The 15,261-nt window shown below is 48.2% G+C and overlaps 2 protein-coding genes across 2 annotated transcripts; both read right to left on the bottom strand.

Moving 5' to 3' along the window:
- Positions 1-1,843: 1,843 nt before the first annotated feature.
- Positions 1,844-3,290, bottom strand: LOC123482520. The gene is made up of 2 exons (XM_045210669.1): positions 2,643-3,290; positions 1,844-2,072 (listed from the first exon to the last, which is right to left on the bottom strand). Exons 1-2 carry the CDS (start codon positions 3,129-3,131, stop codon positions 1,914-1,916), a joined length of 648 nt encoding a protein of 215 aa, XP_045066604.1. The 5' UTR covers positions 3,132-3,290; the 3' UTR covers positions 1,844-1,913.
- Positions 3,291-13,522: 10,232 nt separating this feature from the next.
- On the bottom strand, positions 13,523-14,959 carry LOC123482521. Its single transcript, XM_045210670.1, has 2 exons — positions 14,304-14,959; positions 13,523-13,735 (listed from the first exon to the last, which is right to left on the bottom strand). Exons 1-2 carry the CDS (start codon positions 14,790-14,792, stop codon positions 13,577-13,579), a joined length of 648 nt encoding a protein of 215 aa, XP_045066605.1. The 5' UTR covers positions 14,793-14,959; the 3' UTR covers positions 13,523-13,576.
- Positions 14,960-15,261: the final 302 nt, after the last annotated feature.

The following is a 15,261-nucleotide window of genomic DNA, read 5'->3' on the forward strand; positions in this document are numbered from 1 at the left end:
TTGAAGCAAGTGGGGACAGCAGACTAGGATAGGGAGAGATTGAATATGTCCGTAAACACTCCAGCCAGCTGGTCTGCGAATGCTCTGAGGACGCGGCTAGGGATGCCGTTAAGTATCCGTGTGTGTGTGTGCGCCTGCGTGCTTTTGCATCTGCTTGTGCGTGCGTGTGTGTGCACGTACATCTGCTTATGTGCAGTGTGTGTGTGTGCGGACCAAGCCAGTGATCTGTTGATGGATATAAAGAGGTCATGGCCTGTTCCCCATCCAGCCCTCTCGCCTCGCCCCCCGCCCCTCACACACACACCCTGCTTTGTGCCGTGTGAGAGAATATGACCTGGTTCCCATCCCTGAGGAGGGGTGAGCCCTGTTAATGACGGCCTCCTCCTCAGAAATGTCCCCACTGCACCCTAGAGCCTCCCTCACCAGCTGTCTCCCTCACACCCTCAGCCTCGGACCCTCAGCCCTGGACCCCCAATCCACTGAGAGAGCGAGAGCGAGAGAGACTGAGAGAGAGAGAAAGAGGGAGAGAAAAGGAGAGAGTGACAGAGAGACCTACAGAGGGAGCGCTGGTCTGCCTGTAGTCCCTGTCTGTAGAGGTGATACCCAGAGGGTCCTGGCTATGTAGAGCTAATCAGCAGTACACTACGTATTGCAACAGCGGTAGTAGCCATGTCTTTCTGTGCACTGCGCAGTGAGGGGAGCTACATAGGCCTGTGTGTGTGTCTTCATCAGAGGCGACAGCACAATGGAACAAAGACGCTGTCAATCATAATCAAATGGGTGGGGGGTCAGTCCGGGGGGGAGGGGGGTGGAGCCTCTGTGTCCTGAATGTTGCCGAGGCCCCGATGTGGGACGCTGCAGGGTGGGGTGGGGGGGCAGTGAGGGGCGGGGGTGTGTCTGATTTGGGAAAATTAGGGATGGGGTGCCCCGGGCTGAATAGAAGACCTGTTTACTAATTGAATGAACACAGGAGTTACAGCAAGTCTCATTAAACAAAAGGTATTATTCTTATCAAATCATTGTTGGGCACTTTTGTTTCAGAATCAAGAACACAATTGCGATATAATCAGGGGCAACATGACGTGGCTTGGTCTTGACCCTGTCACAATTACTAAGCCACTAAATACATGCAACTCACACTCTCTTGCACAAACACACAGCCTCCACATGCACGCAAGCTCCAAATGTGTAGACTTATATAACCTTCACTTGCACTTATGAAAGAACACACAAGCCCGCATGCACATGCACACACATGCACACGTGCACAAAAACACACACACAGGGAGTAGCTAAAACATTATCTTTGGCATTCACACCGTCAGACACATTCCTAAAGTGTTTAGTCTTGGTTGTCGCCAGGTCAATTCTGGTTCAGTTCAGTCCTCTCCTCTGTTCCATCAGGACCAATACATCATGCTAGTCCCTCTGTCCTCAGAGAGATGGAGCGAAAGAGAAGGAGGAGAGCGAGAGAAAAGGCAAGTGCAGTCTGGTCTAGTCGAGTGCTTCACTATGAACTCAGGGCATGATGACAGATAACCACAACGCCAGACTGCTGCATCCTCATTTTCAATATCACTTAAATGATGCCTGACCAAGGTCTATGTGACTGAAACGTTGGACTTTAAAAGTAAATGTCCTTTTGGGTGGATACACAGTGTCAGTTGTTGTTACCTACCAACTGTTTTTAATATGTGGGTCCACTCTCCTTAACGCTCCACGGTAAAGCAACCTTCTGTCTTGTTTTTATGCCCAGTTGAATGAGGTCATTTTGAAAACGATTGAAACTTCTACAAAAAATACCCATTGAGCGAAATAATGAAATGGAAACAGCAAGTATATTCATAAGCAAAATCTTTATCAAAATATTTCAAGTGCAAAAAGAATAATGGCCCATATTTGCAGCAGGGTATTCAGTGGTGTCCCCTCTTGGAGAGTCGACCTGTCTTCTTGCTAGAGCCACTGTTCTTAGAGGTCAACACTGGAGTAGTTGCAGCATCAGTACAGGAGTCTGTCTGACCAGCTCCCTTCATCTTGTCCTGGTCAAAATCAAGCTCCAAAGCAACCATGGCCTGAGGGGAAAAAAAACATGGCTCTTAAGTGAAAAACTCACCAGAAGCAGGCGGGTGGCGCAAGCAGAGCAAGGCGGGTGGATAAGACAGGCAGAGCAGTGACTGTATGCTAGCAGGACAGTCCATATCTCCAATCATCTTTGTTGATAGTGATGTTGTGTTTCCATAAGTGGATGAATTGGTCTAATTTAGCATGTATGGTAAAGCCTCAACCCTTAGCTACCTCTTCCAATTCAAATGAGTTTGAAAAAAAGTTAATTATTGTTTTGTGTGACTACAGCACCAGCGATAAAAGGCAAAAATAGAGACAAGTTCTAATTAAGCGAGGCATCAAAGCGGACAACCCACCCGCCCAGCTTCGGTTGGGTCATTATAATTCAAAACAATGCATTCTAAAATAAATCACACACGCCTCGCACACTCGCCTTTGATGAGTTTAGGCCATTAGTCTCAGTAGGAAAACAGAATCATATTTTCATTCAGGTAAAATGCAAGTATAACATTGTGGTGTTTTCCCAAAGCCTTTCTCAGACCCCCTCCTAGCCCCAGTGTCCCTTCACATCACTGTACCTGTAGGAGGCCTTTCAAACTGATCTTCAGTAGCAGGCCCAGTCCTCCCAAGACACAGGAGAGACCCAACATCACAGAACCTGCTGTCTCCAGCTTTTGGTCTTCAGTCTCATTAATCAATCGAACCAGCCTCCTCCATACAATCTCACTCACTCCAGCATTCTCCAAAGTCTGGAGGTCAGCCACAAGGGTCCGCAGGAATTCAAAGCTAGGTATAGCATCATCTTGGGTTGTCTGGGTCAAAGTCTGTCCGGTCTTGGTGGTGATCATGTTCTCTTCAGTTGTAAAGTGTCGTTTGTACAGGATATTTAGAACGGTGTAAGTGTCGGTCTGGAGTCGAGGGGTGGCGGACCACTCCTTAGGGATCATGGGGGGTAACAGGGTGTCCCGAAACACCTCGCCATCTGGGAGCCTGTCAGGGAGTCCAGCGTGTAATGCCACCATGTAAAGAGCCACCAACAAAACAACAGTACTACACTTCAAAGCCATTGTAAATACTGTACAAGGAGTAAACTTAGAGAAAATGTCCAAATCAACCACTCTCTAGAAAGAAAGATGAGTTATGAGGTTCAGAATGTTTGATTGGACTGTTGGAATTACAGTATGTTGTCATGGTAGTGCCATACAGTGGATTATGATGTCACAGAAGGCTGCCAACAAGTCTTGCCCCATAGAATCAATAGAATATAATTAATTCTAATTCTATGGTCAACCCTCCTTTATGACATCACTACTAATATGGTCAAGTTGATGATAGATTTAGATCTATATGGGATCATTTCTCCATTCACAGTACACAAGTATCATCTCAATATAGAGTTCAGGTGAAAGCATGACAGGACAGAATGGAGCGAAGAGGAGGACTCCATATCCATTAGCTGCCAAATGATGCTCAGAGATTTTTAAATATTGTCACGATCGTCGGTAAGAGAGGAGGACCAAGGCGCAGCGTTGAATGCGAACATATTTATTATAGGTGATACACGATCAAAACGATAACGTGACAGTCAACGGTCTAACACAAACCAACTAGAACAAGATCCCACAACTATTGTGGGAAAACAGCCTGTTTAAATGTGGTTCCCAATCAGAGACAACCAGCCACAGCTGACACTCGTTGCCTCTGATTGAGAACCACACTGGCAACATAGAAAAGAAACAACTAGACCTACAACACAGAAATCTACACACCCTGGCTCAACATAACAGTGTCCCCAGAGCCAGGGCGTGACAAATATATTATAAAAACTTAACAATCAATCTATTCTTGGCACAGAAGTTGAGGTCATCAATATAAAACTGATAAAGTCATGGCTAACATTGACTAGTCTGTCTGGCTAAAGAGAGAGATGCACAATGTGCAGGACTCCTTTCAACCTTTCTACTTCCGTGTTTGATTCACATACGCATCTGTGATATGTTATTACTTGTGAAAAAAGTTTAGATGTATGTTACCTGGGTGATTTTACAGAAGTGGTGTAAATTGCTGTCCCCCCAAAAAAAAACTATTTAAGAAAACAGTTAAGTCTCCAAAATTAGGACATTTATTTACATCATGATATGTTCTAATTCAATCCAATGCAATAACAAACATACTGTTAAATTAATATATACTGAATAAAAATATAAACGCAACATGCAACAATTTAATTGATTTTAGTTACAGTTACAGTTCATATAAGGAAATCAGTCAATTGAAATAAATTCATTAGTCCCTAATATATTGATTCCACATGACTGGGAATACAGATATGCATCTGTTGGTCACAGATACCTTAAATAAATTGGGCCTCACAATGGGCCTCACAATGGGCCTCAGGATCTCGTCACAGTATTTTTGTGCATTCAAATTGCCATCGATAAAATGCAATTGTGTTCGTTGTCCGTAACTTATGCCCGCCCATACCATAACCCCACCGCCATGGGGAACTCTGTTCACAACGTAGACATCAGCAAACCGCTCGCCCACACAACGCCATACACGTGGTCTGCGATTGTGAGGCAGGTTAGAGGTACTGCCAAATTCTCTAAAACAACGTTGGAGGCGGCTTATGGCAGAGAAATTAACATTAAATTATCTGGCAACAGGTCTGGTGGACATTTGCATGCTCCCTCAAAACATGAGACATCTGTGGCATTGTGTTGTGTGACAAAATGGAACATTTTGGAGAGGCCTTTTATTGTCCCCAGCAGAAGGTGCACCTGTGTAATGATCATGCTGTTTAATTAGCTTCTTGATATGCCACAGGTCACGTGGATGGATAATCTTGGCAAAGGAGAAATGCTCACTAACAGGGATGTAAACAAATTTGTGCACAAAATTTGAGAGAAATACACTTTTTGTCAGGTCAGGGCTTTGTGATGGCCACTCCAATACCTTGACTTTGTTGTCCTTAAGCCATTTTGCCACAACTTTGGAAGTATGCTTGGGGTCATTGTCCATTTGGAAGACCCATTTGCGACCAAGCTTTAACTTCCTGACTGATGTCTTGAGATGTTGCTTCAATATATCCACATCATTTTCCTTCCTCATGATGCCTCTTGAGACCACATGAATTCAGTCTTTAACTTGTCATGGTCTCAACTCACTGGGTCTGGGTCTGGATCTTGGGACCAATGTCCTGGTTTAGATTTTGGTCTTGGCTCCTGGATATCACCTTAGTTTTTGGCTTACAAACCATAGGCAACCCAATTTGAAGAAGACAATGCTCTCAGTTGATTACTTTTAAATGGTGGAAGCCCTCAATGGCAATGTCTATACCAAAACCAGTCATTTCCATCAAGTCCTCTATTTATATCTATGATTTACACTTAGCCATTAAAACGTCTGTTATTTTTGCCAAAATAAAGATACACTATATGACCAAAAGTATGTGGACACCTGCTCGTCGAACATCTCATTCCAAAATCATGGGCATTATGTCAGTGTAGCTGTAGGTGGGTGTGGTGGTGGAATCAGGCGCAGGACGCAGAACGTTAGTCCAAAAGACTTTAGTAGATGCACAAAACACAAGCACGAATAAATGCCCTGAGGCGAGAACTCCGCACGCAGGCGAAAACAAACGGGCGCACTACACAGGTGCGACAAAACACTCCAAACACTATGGAGTACAGCTCAACCGAGCAAACAGTAGAAGTACTAGCCAACCGCACGACAGTAAAACAAACACACACAACACTTGACAAACACAGCGAGAACTATTAGGACACTAATGACACTAAACGATAACAGGTGTAACAACAATCAGACAAAAGCAAACGAACATAGAAACATGCAACGGTGGCAGCTAGTATTCCGGAGACGACGAACGCCGAAGCCTGCCCGAGCAAGGAAGAGAGGCAGCCTCGGCCGAAACCGTGACACATTAATTGTCACGGTTTCGGCCGAGGCTGCTCCTCCTCCTGGTTCGGGCAGGCTTCGGCGGTCGTCGTCCCCGGAGTACTAGCTGCCACCGATCTATGTTTCATGTTCGTTTGGTTTTGTCTTGATGTTGTACACCTGTGTCTTGTTAGTCCTCGTTAGTGTCCTATTTAGTTCTCGTTGTGTGTGTTTGTCTTTGTGTGTGATTGCTCTTCTGTTTCGTGTTGGAGCTACGTACTTCCCTCCAGTGTTTTGGAGAGGTTTTTCGCACATGTTAGTGCGCCGCTTTGATTGACGCCTGTGTGCGCCGCTATTTCGCCTTCGGGCTTATTGTGCTTATTTTCTACGTGAATATTGCACTAAAGTCTTTTGGACTGAGCTTCTGCGTCCTGCGCTTGATTCATGCACCACACCCACCTTCAGCACCCCTTGACAGAATCACACAACCAAAATGGAATCAGCAGGATCTGCAGTTACGCCTGAGTCGCTCGAGGAGCATGTTCGCGGCCAAGATGACCAGATACGACAACTGGGGACCGCTCTACAGGACGTCATCAACACCCTGCACCGATGGGAGGCCAGCGGGGTACCCACACCTCCACCTACCCTGCCAACCCCATCGGCCGGTCCACCAGTCCCAGGTCCGGAACCCAGGGGGATTCGGCTCTCGCTCCCGAGGGCGTATGACGGAACAGCTTCCGGGTGTCAGGGGTTCCTCCTGCAGGTGGAGCTCTACCTGGCCACTGTACACCCGGTGCCCTCGGGACACGAGAGCGTTTCCGCACTCATCGCCTGTCTCACGGGCAAGGCGTTGGAGTGGGCTAACGCCGAGTGGAGGAAGATGGACGCCAACACCATCTCCTACGCCGAGTTCTCCCGCCGCTTCAAGGCCGTGTTCGACCATCCACCTGAGGGCAAAGCGGCGGGGGAGCGTCTAGTCCACCTGAGACAGGGGAGGAGGAGCGCACAGGCGTTTGCTCTAGAGTTCCGGACTCTAGCGGCGGACGCAGGGTGGAATGAACGGGCCCTCATCGACCAATTTCGATGTAGCCTACGGGAGGACGTTCAACGTGAGTTGGCCTGCAGGGATACCCATCTCACCTTCGACCAGTTGGTCGATATGTCCATCCGTCTGGACACCCTGCTGGCCACCCGTGGACGTCCCGAGGGGGGTCCGTCCATTCCGCCCTCCGGCACCTCCGAGCCGAGCCCTATGGAGCTCGGGGGTGCCGGCGCTAGAGAAAGGAGGAGGAGGAGCCCGAGGGGGCCTGTCTCCAGCACCAAGTGCGGTCGTGGAGGGCACACTGCGGCCAGGTGCTGGGGAGGGTTCTCCGGGGAGAAGACAACAGGCCACGCACTGGGGGGCCTCCCAGGTGAGTAGACGTCCCACTTACCCAGAGCTTTCTGTTGCGCACTTTTGTATACCTGTGTGTTTTCCACAGGTTGCACCTCATTCCCAGCATAAGGCGCTAGTAGATTCAGGCGCAGCTGGGAATTTTGTTGATCGGAAGTTTTGTTTAGATTTAGGGATCCCTCTCCTACCTGTTGACAAACCTTTTCCCGTTCATGCCTTAGATAGCCGCCCGTTGGGGTCGGGGTTGATTAGGGAGATCACAGCACCACTTAGGATGTGTGCGCAGGGGGGTCATGAAGAGACTATACAGCTGTATCTGATCGACTCTCCTGCGTACCCAGTGGTGCTGGGAATTCCCTGGTTAAGCACCCATAACCCTGCTATTTCGTTGGGCAACAGAGGGCTCTCGATGGGTGGTCTGCTCAGTGCGAGGGGCGATGTCTGGGTGTTTCCGTGGGGGCGACTTCGGTGGAAAGTCCAAACCAAGTGCCCGCACTGCACATTCCGCCTGAATATGGGGATTTAGCTCTCGTGTTTAGTAAAACTAGGGCGACGCAGTTGCCTCCTCATAGACAGGAGGATTGTGCGATTGATCTCCAGGCAGGAGCAGCGCTCCCACGGAGCCACGTGTATCCTTTGTCTCAAGAGGAGAGAAAAGCTATGGAGACTTACATAGCCGAATCTTTGAGACAGGGATACATTCGGCCCTCCACTTCTCCCGCCTCCTCTAGTTTCTTTTTTGTGAAGAAGAAAGATGGAGGGTTGCGCCCGTGCATTGATTACCGTGGTCTCAATCAGATTACTGTGAAATACAGTTATCCACTCCCTCTGATTGCGACCATGACAGAGTCATTGCATGGAGCGCGGTTTTTCACAAAATTGGATCTCAGGAGCGCGTATAACTTGGTGCGCATTAGGGAGGGCGACTGAATGGAAGACAGAGTTTAGTACCACGTCAGGTCATTTCGAATATCTCGTCATGCCATATGGGTTGATGAATGCTCCATCAGTCTTCCAATCCTTCGTAGATGACATTTTCCGGGATATGCAGGGACAAGGGGTGGTCGTGTACATTGATGACATTCTGGTGTACTCGTCTACCCGAGCCGAGCATATAACCCTGGTGCGTCGTGTATTGAGGGAGGCTGTTGGAGCACGACCTATATGTCAAGGCAGAGAAATGTCTGTTTTTCCAGGAGTCGGTCTCCTTTTTGGGTTATCGGTTGTCCGCGTCAGGGGTGAGAATGGAGGTGGATCGTGTCCGCTGTGCGTAATTGGCAAACTCCAACCACTGTAAAAGAGGTGCAGCAGTTCTTGGGCTTTGCGAATTACTACCGGAGGTTTATCCGGGGGTTTTGGACAGGTGGCAGCTCCCATCACGTCCCTTCTGAAAGGGGGTCCGGTGCGCCTGCAGTGGTCAGCTGATGCGGACAGGGCCTTTAGGAGACTGAAGGACCTGTTTACGTCGGCTCCGGTGCCGGCGCATCCGGATCCCGCATTACCCTTTCAGGTTGAGGTAGACGCGTCTGAGGCTGGTATAGGGGCCGTTCTCTCTCAACGGTCCGGCACGCCACCTAAACTCCGCCCCTGTGCTTTTTACTCAAAAAAGCTCAGCCCGGCGGAGCGTAACTATGACGTTGGGGACAGGGAGCTGTTAGCTGTAGTTCAAGCCCTTAAGGTGTGGAGGCATTGGCTTGAGGGGGCTCAACACCCTTTCCTCATTTTGACTGACCATCGGAACCTGGAGTACATCCGGGCAGCGAGGAGACTGAACCCTCGCCAGGCTCGATGGAGTATGTTTCTCACCAGGTTCGTATTTAAAATCACGTACATTCCTGGGTCCCAGAACGGTAAGGCAGATGCACTGTCCCGGCGGTATGACACGGAGGAGAGGTCCGTTGAGCCTACTCCCATACTACCGGAGTCTTGCCTTGTGGCACCGGTGGTGTGGGAGGTCGATGCCGAAATCGAGCGAGCGTTGCGTACCGACCCCAGCCCTCCACAGTGTCCTGAGGGTCGGAAGTACGTTCCGCTCGAGATTCGGGATCGACTCATTTACTGGGCTCACACGTCACCCTCCTCTGGACATCCGGGTATTGGCCGGACAGTGCATTGCCTTAGCACTAAATACTGGTGGCCCACTTTGGCTAGGGATGTGAGGGTTTATGTCTCCTCCTGCTCGGTGTGCGCCCAGTGTAAGGCGCCCCGACATCTGCCCAGGGGTAAGTTACAACCCCTGCCCGTTCCACAACGACCATGGTCCCACCTCTCGGTGGATTTTGTGACAGACCTTCCCCTCTCTCAGGGGAATACCACCATCCTGGTCGTTGTGGACCGGTTCTCTAAGGCCTGTCGTCTTCTCCCTATGTCGGGTCTTCCTACTGCCCTACAGACCGCTGAGGCCCTATTTACCCACGTCTTCCGGCATTACGGGGTACCCGAGGATATAGTGTCTGATCGAGGCCCCCAGTTTACCTCCCGTGTTTGGAGAGCGTTCATGGAGCGTTTGGGGGTCTCGGTCAGCCTTACCTCAGGGTACCACCCGGAGAGTAACGGGCAGGTAGAACGTGTCAACCAGGATGTGGGTAGGTTTCTGAGGTCGTATTGCCAGGGCCGGCCGGAGGAGTGGGCACGGTACATTCCCTGGGCCGAGTTGGCCCAGAACTCTCTCCGCCACTCCTCTACCAACCTAACCCCCTTCCAATGTGTGTTAGGTTACCAGCCGGTTCTGGCACCTTGGCAGCAGAGCCAGATCGAGGCCCCTGCGGTGGATGATTGGATGAGGCGCTCGGAAGAGACGTGGAACGCTGCCCACGTCCACCTGCAGCGGGCCGTCCCTTCGTCACAAGGCGAGCGCCGATCTCCACCGCAGTGAGGGGCCGGTGTACGCACCCCGGAGATCGAGTCTGGCTCTCTACCAGAAACCTACCCCCTCCGCCTGCCCTGCCGGAAGCTGGGTCGGCGGTTTGTGGGGCCCTTTAAAGTCCTGAGAAGATTGAACGAGGTGTGTTATAGGTTACATCTACCTGTTGAGTATAAGAATATTAACCCCTCGTTCCATGTGTCTCTTCTCAGGCCGGGGGTAGCTGGTCCACTCCAGGACAATGAGATAGGGGAGACTCCTCCGCCCCCACTGGACATAGAGGGGGCTCCGGCTTACACCGTTCGGTCCATCTTGGACTCAAGACGCCGGATGGGGGGTCTCCAGTATCTCGTGGAGTGGGAGGGGTACGGCCCGGAGGAGCGGTGCTGGGTGCCGCGGAGGGACATCCTAGACCCATCCCTCCTGTCGGAGTTCCACCGGGACCATCCCGCGCGCCCTGCTCCGCGTCCTCCTGGTCGTCCCCGAGGCCGGGGTCGGCGCACGGCTGGAGCCGCGCGTCAAGGGGGGGGGTACTGTCACGGTTTCGGCCGAGGCTGCTCCTCCTCCTGGTTCGGGCAGGCTTCGGCGGTCGTCGTCCCCGGAGTACTAGCTGCCACTGATCTATGTTTCATGTTCGTTTGGTTTTGTCTTGATGTTGTACACCTGTGTCTTGTTAGTCCTCGTTAGTGTCCTATTTAGTTCTCGTTGTGTGTGTTTGTCTTTGTGTGTGATTGCTCTTCTGTTTCGTGTTGGAGCTACGTACTTCCCTCCAGTGTTTTGGAGAGGTTTTTCGCACATGTTAGTGCGCCGTTTGATTGACGCCTGTGTGCGCCGTTATTTCGCCTTCGGGCTTATTGTGCTTATTTTCTACGTGAATATTGCACTAAAGTCTTTTGGACTGAGCTTCTGCGTCCTGCGCTTGATTCATGCACCACACCCACCTTCAGCACCCCTTGACATTAATATGGAGTTGGTCCCCCCTTTGCTGCTAAAACAGCCTCCACTCTTCTGGGAAGGCTTTCCACTATGTGTTGAAACATTGTTGCCGGGACTTGCTTCCATTCAGCCACAAGAGCATTGGTGAGGTCGGGGCACAGATGTTGGGTGATTAAGCCTGGCTCGCAGTCGGCGTTCCAATTCATCCCAAAGGTGTTCGATGGAGTTGAGGTCAGGGCTTTGTGCATGCCAGTCAAGTTCTTCCACACCGATCTCGACAAACCATTTCTGTATGGACCTCGCTTTGTGCACGGGGGCATTGTCATGCTGAAACAGGAAAGGGCCTTCCCCAAACTGTTGCCACGAAGTTGGAAATACAGAATAGTCTAGAATGTCGTTGTATGATGTAGCGTTAAGATTTCTCTTCACTGGAACTAAGTGGCCTAGCCCGAACCATGAAAAACAGCCCCAGATCATTATTCCTCCTCCACCAAACTTTCCAGCTGCCATTATACATTGGGGCAGGTAGCGTTCTCTTGGCATCCGCTAAACCCAGATTCATCCGTCGGACTACCAGATTCATCACTCCAGAGAACGCGTTTCCACTGGCGGCGAGCTTTACACCACTCCAGCCGACGCTTGGCATTGCGCATCGTGATCTTAGGCTTGTGTGTGGCTGCTCGGCCATGGAAACCCATTTCATGAAGCTCCCGACTAACAGTTATTGTGCTGATGTTGTTTCCAGAGGCAGTTTGGAACTCGGTAGTGAGTGTTGCTACCGAGGACACTCTGCGGTTCCTTTCTGTGAGCTTATGTGGCCTACCACTTTGCGGCTGAACCATTGTTGCTCCTAGACGTTTCCAATTCACAATAACAGCACTTACAGTTGACCGGGGCAGCTCTAGCAGGGCAGAAATTTGACGAACTGACTTGTTGGAAAGGTGGCATCCAATGATGGTGCCCAGTTGAAAGTCACTGAGCTCTTCAGTAGGCCATTCTACTGCCAATGTTTGTCTATGGGGATTGCATGGCTGTGTGCTCGATTTTAAACACCTGTCAGCAACGGGTGTGGCCAAAATAGCCGAATTATCTCATTTGAAGGGGTGTCCACATACTTTTGTATATATAGTGTAGGTAGAGTGATAATTTAAACATCTAACAACATACTTCATTAGATGCATAAGTAATTCAATCAATCAACAAGATTCATACAATCAACACTGAACATTTTACAGAGAACAATAAGGATTATATTTCTCTAAATGAATTTTTAAAGTTTAGAAAATCAGGTACAAAAATCATGTTTTTACTATTTTGTTAATTTGGTCACTACTGTGCATGGTTCTCCCTTTATTGCAACTTTAGTGTGACACATTTAGTAGGGTGGTAAGGGATTCAGGTAAATATTTGAAATATGCAATACAAACAAAGTGTGTGAGTAGTATATACAGTACCAGTCAATAGTTTGGACACACCTACTCATTCAAGGGTTTTTCCTTATTTTTACTATTTTCTAAATTGTAGAATAATAGCGAAGACTTCAAAACTATGAAATAACACATATGGAATCATGATGTAGACTATAATTTGTTTTTCAACAGGACAATGACCCAAAACACACCTCCAGGCTGTGTAAGGGCTATTTGACCAAGAAGGAGAGTGATGGAGTGCTGCATCAGATGACCTGGCCTCCACAATCACCCGACCTCAACCCAATTGAGATGGTTTAAGATGAGGAAAAGCAGCCAACAAGTGCCCAGCATATGTGGGAACTCCTTCAAGACTGTTGGAAAAGCATTCCTCATGAAGCTGGTTGAGAGAATGCCAAGAGTGTGCAAAGCTCTCATCAAGGCAAAGGGTGGCTACTTTGAAGAATCTCAAATTAAAATATATTTTGATTTGTTTAACACTTTTTGGGTTACTACATGATTCCATATGTGTTATTTCATAGTTTTGATGTCTTCACTATTATTCTACAATGTAGAAAATAGTAAAAATAAAGAAAAACCCTTGAATGAGTAGGTGTGTCCAAACTTTTGACTGGTACTGTATGTCTACCTGACATATGTTGGAAGACGTGCTGAAAGTTTGGGAGAAATAGGATACAAATGTTAATTTTTTTCCAACCCCCAATTTACACCACTTCTGTAAAACGACCCACCTACCAACTGTTTCTAATATTGGGGATCCACTGTCCTTAACTCTCCACTGTAAAACAACCTCCTGTCTCTGTATCAGTCATCATCATTCAATCTAATGTTTCATTCATGTTTTTGTGCCCAGGTTGTTGAATGAGGTCATTTTGAAAACCAGTTTAGCAAAATAATGAAATGGAAACAGCAAGTATATTCATAAGCAAAATCTTTATCAAAATATTTCAAGTGCAAAAAGAATAATGGCCCATATTTGCAGCAGGGTATTCAGTGGTGTCCCCTCTTGGAGAGTCGACCTGTCTTCTTGCTAGAGCCACTGTTCTTAGAGGTCAACACTGGAGTAGTTGCAGCATCAGTACAGGAGTCTGTCTGACCAGCTCCCTTCATCTTGTCCTGGTCAACATCAAGCTCCAAAGCAACCATGGCCTGAGGGGAAAAAAACATGTCTCTTAAGTGAAAAACTCACCAGAAGCAGGCGGGTGGCGCAAGCAGAGCAAGGCGGGTGGATAAGACAGGCAGAGCAGTGACTGTATGCTAGCAGGACAGTCCATATCTCCAATCATCTTTGTTGATAGTGATGTTGTGTTTCCATAAGTGGATGAATTGGTCTAATTTAGCATGTATGGTAAAGCCTCAACCCTTAGCTACCTCTTCCAATTCAAATGAGTTTGAAAAAAAGTTAATTATTGTTTTGTGTGACTACAGCACCAGCGATAAAAGGCAAAAATAGAGACAAGTTCTAATTAAGCGAGGCATCAAAGCGGACAACCCACCCGCCCAGCTTCGGTTGGGTCATTATAATTCAAAACAATGCATTCTAAAATAAATCACACACGCCCGCACACTCGCCTTTGATGAGTTTAGGCCATTAGTCTCAGTAGGAAAACAGAATCATATTTTCATTCAGGTAAAATGCAAGTATAACATTGTGGTGTTTTCCCAAAGCCTTTCTCAGACCCCCTCCTAGCCCCAGTGTCCCTTCACATCACTGTACCTGTAGGAGGCCTTTCAAACTGATCTTCAGTAGCAGGCCCAGTCCTCCCAAGACACAGGAGAGACCCAACATCACAGAACCTGCTGTCTCCAGCTTTTGGTCTTCAGTCTCATTAATCAATCGAACCAGCCTCCTCCATACAATCTCACTCACTCCAGCATTCTCCAAAGTCTGGAGGTCAGCCACACGGGTCCGCAGGAATTCAAAGCTAGGTGTAGCATCATCTTGGGTTGTCTGGGTCAAAGTCTGTCCGGTCTTGGTGGTGATCATGTTCTCTTCAGTTGTAAAGTGTCGTTTGTACAGGATATTTAGAACGGTGTAAGTGTCGGTCTGGAGTCGAGGGGTGGCGGACCACTCCTTAGGGATCATGGGGGGTAACAGGGTGTCCCGAAACACCTCGCCATCTGGGAGCCTGTCAGGGAGTCCAGCGTGTAATGCCACCATGTAAAGAGCCACCAACAAAACAACAGTACTACACTTCAAAGCCATTGTAAATACTGTAAACTTAGAGAAAATGTCCAAATCAACCACTCTCTAGAAAGAAAGATGAGTTATGAGGTTCAGAATGTTTGATTGGACTGTTGGAATTACAGTATGTTGTCATGGTAGTGCCATGCAGTGGATTATGATGTCACAGAAGGCTGCCAACAAGTCTTGCCCCATAGAATCAATAGAATATAATTAATTATAATTCTATGGTCAACCCTCCTTTATGACATCACTACTAATATGGTCAAGTTGATGATATATTTAGATCTATATGGGATCATTTCTCCATTCACAGTACACAAGTATCATCTCAATATAGAGTTCAGGTGAAAGCATGACAGGACAGAATGGAGCGAAGAGGAGGACTCCATATCCATTAGCTGCCAAATGATGCTCAGAGATTTTTAAATATATTATAAAAACTTAACAATCAATCTATTCTTGGCACAGAAGTTGAGGTCATCAATAT

The sequence above is a fragment of the Coregonus clupeaformis genome, chromosome 35 (assembly GCF_020615455.1).
Source record: "Coregonus clupeaformis isolate EN_2021a chromosome 35, ASM2061545v1, whole genome shotgun sequence".
In the NCBI taxonomy this organism is placed as follows: Eukaryota; Metazoa; Chordata; class Actinopteri; order Salmoniformes; family Salmonidae; genus Coregonus; species Coregonus clupeaformis.